The sequence below is a fragment of the Protopterus annectens genome, chromosome 6.part0 (assembly GCF_019279795.1).
Source record: "Protopterus annectens isolate FY-2018-M chromosome 6.part0, PAN1.0, whole genome shotgun sequence".
Lineage (NCBI taxonomy): Eukaryota > Metazoa > Chordata > Ceratodontiformes > Protopteridae > Protopterus > Protopterus annectens.
In genome coordinates this window covers 1048476538-1048483344 of record NC_056737.1, presented here as the reverse complement: position 1 = coordinate 1048483344, position 6807 = coordinate 1048476538, and the positions used below count along the sequence as shown (strand labels likewise).

The following is a 6807-nucleotide window of genomic DNA, read 5'->3' as shown; positions in this document are numbered from 1 at the left end:
AACACTAGAGGGATAAATGTATCACCAAACACCATCATACTAGGTGACTTCAATTACCCTAATATAGACTGGGAACACTACTCAAGCCCAAACACCCTAGCCCAAAAGTTCCTGGAATTCATAAACTCAAATGCCATGGAACAACTAGTCACCATCCCCACAAGAGGAGATAACATACTTGATCTCATCATCACGAACATGGGAGCACAATGTTCAACACCGGAGGTGTACCCCTCACTGGTGAGATCAGACCACAAACTAATCTCGCTGGAGGTCCTCATCCCACCCCACCTGAAATAAAAAGACCACAGTAAAAAAATTCTCAAAAGACGACTTCCCACTTTTTAAGACTAATGTGGTCTCCTTTAAGGCCCCGAGCGGCGGAAAACAGTACTCAAGCCGCTGAATCACTTACAAATGCCTTCTACCAGCACCTGCAGGACTGCATGGATAAGGCAATCCCAAGCAAAACACAGACTCTTTGTACCAAAGGCAAGCGTCCAGTCTGGTGGACCCCAGCCATAAACAAACTCTACAACAAAAGGAGGAAGCTACTACAAGATAGAGCAAAATCCTTAAAAGGTAAGACACCCTTGATCACTATAAGTAAAAAAACTAAGAGCTCTCATAAAATCATCCAAAGCAAATTTCAAGAGAAAAATAGCTAAAGACTCAAAAGACAATCATAAGGCCTTCTTTAGCTATGTTAGAAACCTGGGAGGAAACTCCCAGATATGCTCAGAGCTTGTTCAAAATGATGTGAAGATTACTGATCCTACAGACATTGCCAACATACTGGCTGACAGGTTCAGTGCAAACTTCTCCCCCTCCCCAAAAGGAGAGATATCTATACCAAACGATTGCAGCCCCCAAACATCTCCAGCCCAAGTGAGAACTGCTCTCTCCAAAGCAAAAACACAGCATCCATGGGACCTGATGGTGTCCCCGGCTGTGTGCTCCATGAACTCAATGAGGAATTAAACCCACAGCTAGGACAGCTGTTTAATCAAAGTCTTACCTCTGGATACGCACCCAGGAGTGGCGCACTGCAACTGTGGTACCACTTCACAAAGGCGGTGCCTCCACCGACCCTGGAAATTACCGCCCATTAGCTTGACAAGCCTTATCTGCAAAGCCATGGAGAGGATCATAATGGACCTCATAAATAAAGACATAGGGAATTTGCAGACTTTGGATCCAACCCAGTTTGGCTTTGTCAAAGGCAGATCATGCCTTTTAAACTTGGTTGACTTTTTGAAACAGTCACCAAAGCCATTGATGAGGAAAGGCAGTCCATACAGCCTACCTCGATCTGGCTAAGGCCTTCGATACAATACCCCATTCGGGTATCATTGAAAAACTCATCAGCTTAAATGTCAACCCATACATCACAAGATGGGTTGCAAACTGGCTGAGTGACAGAACCCACAGGGTCAGAGCTGCTGGCGCCATGTCAGACTCAAAGCCTGTCACAAGTGGTGTCCCACAGGGCTCAGTCCTGGGCCCACTCTTGTTTGGCATCTACTTTTCCGAAGTACAAGCAAACACAGGAGGGTTATGGCTGACAAAGTTTGCAGATGACTGCAAACTGGGGCAGATAGTAGAAAACAGAGCTGACAGAGATATCCTTCAGAAGGGTGTCACAGAAGCGGATAACTGGTGCCAGAGCCACGGCCTAAAGTTAAATGCCAAAAAATGCATAGTCATACCCTTCGGGAAAAACAAGGTTACCCCTAGCTACCAAATAGGTGGCAATCCACTGGGCACAGAAGAAGTTATCAGGGACCTGGGGACCCAGGTTGATAGTAGTCTGTCATTCGACACCCATGTAGCTAAAGTAGTTAGGAAGACCTTCTACATTGCCCACCTTATCATGAAGGGATTCTCATCTAGATCAAGGGGGTTATAGTCTCCCTTTACTCATCACTCATCAGACCAATGATTGAGTACAATGCCCCATTCGAATGTATCTGACCCGACACTTGCAGCAGCTGGAGAGGCCACAAAATTCCTCACCAAAAGGATAAAGGGTCTCAAAAATCTGTCCTATGCTGCCCGACTGAAAGAACTCCAGCTCTATTCAGTCGCCACTTGCTCAGAGGTGACCTTTGCCTAACATACAAGGCCATGTCAAACCCAGATTTGATGAATATGCTTCACCTCAAAAATCTAGATCCATCAGAGCCACAAGGGCGGAGACTTAAACCTTGACACGGCTATTAATAGGACGTGCTGGAGGGATAGATTCATCACCCAAAGACTCCCTATGCTGTGGAACAAAATCCCGGTACATGTGAGGCAGAGCACCTCGCTGGCCTTGTTCAAGAGAAATCTTGACCAATGGATGGGAGATCGCAGATATACCCCAGGGATTACCTCAGTGTCACTGCTCGACAGAGGCACAGCAAAATAATGGGTATAGTTCCCCATACTAAAGGGGTGGCGTAAGCCACAAAACGATGGGCTAGGCTTGTAAATGCCCTCGGGCAGATAGCCTAGTATGAACCTATGAACCTATGAACCTATGAACAATTAAACATCTTAGTTTGAATTAACATATAACAATAAATACAGAACAGAATTATTACATATTTTTTAAGCATTCTTTGCCTCTCTCTGAAAGAAGGCACCTGATTCTGATAGTTGTAGCATATCCTTCTCAAATCTGGTTCTGTATCCCCTTCTCATCAAATCTTGTTGAATAATTTCTTTAATAAATTTCAACATGAACATATCTCAACATGAAAATATTAGCATAATCCTAGCAAACAGATTTAAACATCATTGCTCTAAATTAATTTTTAATTTCCAGTCTTGTTCTATGGAAAATGTTCAAATGCATGACAATTCAGTTCTGTTGAAATTAATACTGTACAAGAGTTAATCTTCCATGAGCTAGTTTTAAACAAATCAAACATTACTCTGCATACTGTATGATATTTACCCCCTTATGTCATTATTATAAAAATAAATATGTACACAGTTTAGTTGATTGTGATAGTTTAATATTCTCTTATTAACTATTGAGGCCATGTGATTGAACCTTGTAGATTCCGTATTCAAGAACCTCTGTAAGATACGAAATTTTAAAATTAAACTGTCCTCATTTATTTGTTCTTACAAACACAATTTGGTCAAAAGAAAGCCATTGTAGTCTCCAGCCAAACGCACCTTGTGATACAATTATAGTGGCATTATAACATACTCAGACATATCCAAAACACTTTTCTATGTTTTGGTCAGACATTTAGAAAACAAAACTGTTGACTTGACCCAGGATACTTTTTGGAAAAACTCCTATAAATGCACCTTTTTTTCTAAATTGATACACATTCGGGTCTTATGATTTGCCTAGTTCTCTTGTCTTTTCAGTATGTAAGCATAAGCCTGTGAATATAAACCAGCTTTGGGAACTACCATAGTAGTAAAAACAAATGTTTGAAACTTAAAACAACTCATCTGCTTCATTTCGCACAAGCTATTTATTCATTTTAAATATGAAGACACTCTATATCAGACATCAACTTAATTATTATTGTTAAAACTGAGACTTCTGACTATAGCATCTCTTAAATGTGAAAATCTCATTGTGACACAGATAATATTTCATAAAAACTTACATAAAAATCCCAGTTTATGGAAGAATATCAAAAATAGATGTTTGAAGTCATAGTTTGCAGACATTCTGGTGAATCAAACTTCTGTTCTGTTATTATATTCAGAAATGATTTATGTTTTGCTCTTTTCAACATTTAGATATTAGCTACAGTTATTGTGATAAGGACCCATTCATTTAACTTTTACATATCTCACCATTTTAAATTACTAATTTATGTCTGTTTTCTTGTTTCTTTGTTATTTAGGTTTTAATGCATTGTTGTTTGTAAAAGAGTTTTCAATTAAATATGACTGTATTAAAAATAAGACTTTTTTCTTCAGACAGTAGTAATTAACAATAACTTTATCTGGTTTGTATTTTAGAAAAAGGAGTCTGGGAAGTGGCTTTCTGTTCTGAATCACGATCTTATGTGTGCAAACTGTGAGAAGTCAGAAAAAATTACGTCCCATCATTGCATCTCACTGTACTTGACGGAACTCTGTTAAAATCTTAAGTCATGATGGAACTCTGTTAAAAGCTGAGGTCACATGACTCACTTACATTTTGACTGCTTTGCTAATCAGCTGAGTAGCTGTTCTGACGCATTAAACCTTTTCAGTGACAACCTGCTTTTTTACTGATGCTCTTTCCTGCATTTGTTATACATTTAATTTTGTAATGCAGTCTCTCTCTCTCTCTCCCCAAGTCTCATAACCCAGTATTTTACCTTATGTATTCAAACATGGTATTTTTATCACAGCCTGCAGATGGCACTAATGAAAAAGTAAATGATAGACAATTGATACTATCTTATGTAAACCCCCTATTGCGTAGAATTATACACAGTGTAACCACAATTATCTATGCAACACAAAGAAGGCTTAGATGTCTCCAGCAGATGCTTATGATAAATATGCTGTTCACAAAATTTTGTTAAATAAGTGTAAACCATGCCAGAGATAGGCATGTTCATTTAAGAGGATTATACAGAAATTTCTCAAAATCTAGACTTTTAAAACTTTATAATTATATTCAGTGCATGTGATGTCTAGTTGTCTCATTCCTCTACTTTTTTAATCCAAATTGGAATTCTGATTTGTAAAAAGGCTGGAAAAGTTCATATAATTGTAAACTGTAACATTTGCCTTCCAAACCCAGTGATAAAAATATATGGAGCTCATCTATTCATGCTGAGAACTCTGAAGTCTTTGTATTATGCTTGGTACCTTAATAAAGCTTGGCTAAGCATCAACTTGAACTTGTGTGGTTTTCTTTGGTATATCATCTGGGAACAAAATATAATCTGTACACAAGAATTACTCATCACAAATATTTAGGTGACACAGTGGTGCAGCAGTCAGCTTTGCTGCTTCAAAGTGAATGCTCTTCCAGTTTGAATCCTAGCTGGGGTACCATTATCATGGAGTCTGCCTATCCCTCCCCCCATGTCTGCTTGGGTTTTTGATGAGTACATTGGTTTCTTCCCATATTTTAAAGTAGTTGATTAAGCAATCTGCAAACTGCATGTGAATATGGTCTGAAAAATTGTGTGTGTGTGTGTGTGTGTGTGTGTGTGTGTGTGTGTGTGTGTGTGTGTGTGTGTGTGCGAGCGCGCACATGCATGTGTGTGTGTGCATGTCTGTGTGTGTTGTGCAGTGGAGTGGCAGCCTATCAGAAATTATTTGTGTTTTACACCAAATGCATTCTGGGATACACCACTGCTCCTCCACAAACCTGAAGGGAATAAAATGGATAATGAAAAAAATGAATGAAATAATTCATGAACAAACATAGAGCACTCCCCATACTATGTACACCTTATTTTAGGACATGGAAGTAGTTCAACAAAATTCACTTATAATTAAAAAGGAATAACAACACAGTGCTAAATTTGTTTGGTTATTTATGTAGAAAATGGGTGATTGCAGCTAGATCTACAAAATTATAAGTAGTTAGAAATATATTCTTTCATCCATTCTCTTGTTGATTATATCTTCTCCTGCTAAAAACAGTATTCCAACAGAGGTGAAGGGCTTTAATTTGTTCACATTAATTAAGAACACTAGAAGGATAAGCTTATATAATATACAACTGAGGGCTGGCAGGATTCAAACCCCACTCTGTAGCTTTGTAACCAAACATCTTACCTTCTCTGCAATATTGCCTCTTAACATATCTTGGGTTGTCACCAGTTGCCTGGAGTTGTTTTTATCCTCTAAAAGTCTTCATTTCAAATAATTGTTAAAACAGAGAATTAAGTACAAGGATAATATGAGGAAATGTATACATGAATATATGTATGCTTAATTTATATTCAGTGGCTATCTAGGCCATAATGGGAGGGGGCTGAAATTATTTAAACAAGTAGCAATTTAGTGACACAATCATTTCTAATAAACCATTATGCATTCTGCTTCATAGGTTCATAGATGACTACTAGACTAACTGCCCTTGCAGGCCATTTAAGCCTAGTCGATTATCTTATTTAGTTAAAGTTTACCATACCAGGTTCCACAGTCTATATTTATGTACTACTTATAGGATACTGATTAGTTCTGGGTGAGACAGTGATTATTTCAAGGGAATATCATTGAGTGTTCATATGGGCATTATTGTAGGAAGATCATTTTGGTGCTGCCTCTGTCCATAAGAAATTAGATAAAATTAATAACCAGTAATAACAGCATTACCATCTTAACCACACATATCCTCACAACTATTCATCATTTTAGCAGAAACACACAATTATTACAGTCATCAAACATTTACCTTAGGAATGAGAGAAACTGTGATACAAAACTGTCTAGCTGTTCACATTCACACATCAGATTACTATCCAGTCTATTAGTTTCCTAAATGACAGTGCAACATCATGCATACATAATGTAGTAAGCATTTTTTATGCTTATACTTTAAGGTGGGGAAATGCTGAGCTAATACTAGACCGTGTACATTTGTTTGTTCTTTTTTTCCGAGGAATCAGTAAGCAAGCAAATGCTTGTATGTGGTCAGTGGCAGATCCAGGAATTTGTAGAAGGGGATACAGTCTGCAAATTAGAACACTTTGTGAGGTTGTGGGAAGACTAGTGAGGGAGGCATTGTGGAAAGTAGACACGTGGGGGACTATGCCATTCACTGTGAAAAGAAAGCAAAAGTCATGGCAGGACTGTGATAACAGAAACAGGTTAGCTATTGTTCAGTGCAGCACA

General features: G+C 38.4%; 1 protein-coding gene across 1 annotated transcript in view; it reads left to right on the top strand.

Moving 5' to 3' along the window:
* The window catches only part of LOC122803936 (lectin-like), an 88307-nt gene extending 83451 nt beyond the window's left edge, over positions 1-4856 (top strand). The window contains exon 4 of the mRNA XM_044073613.1: positions 3982-4856. Coding sequence (XP_043929548.1) covers positions 3982-4043 — 62 coding nt within the window. The 3' untranslated portion in view covers positions 4044-4856. The remainder of the gene's footprint in view (positions 1-3981) is intronic.
* Positions 4857-6807: the final 1951 nt, after the last annotated feature.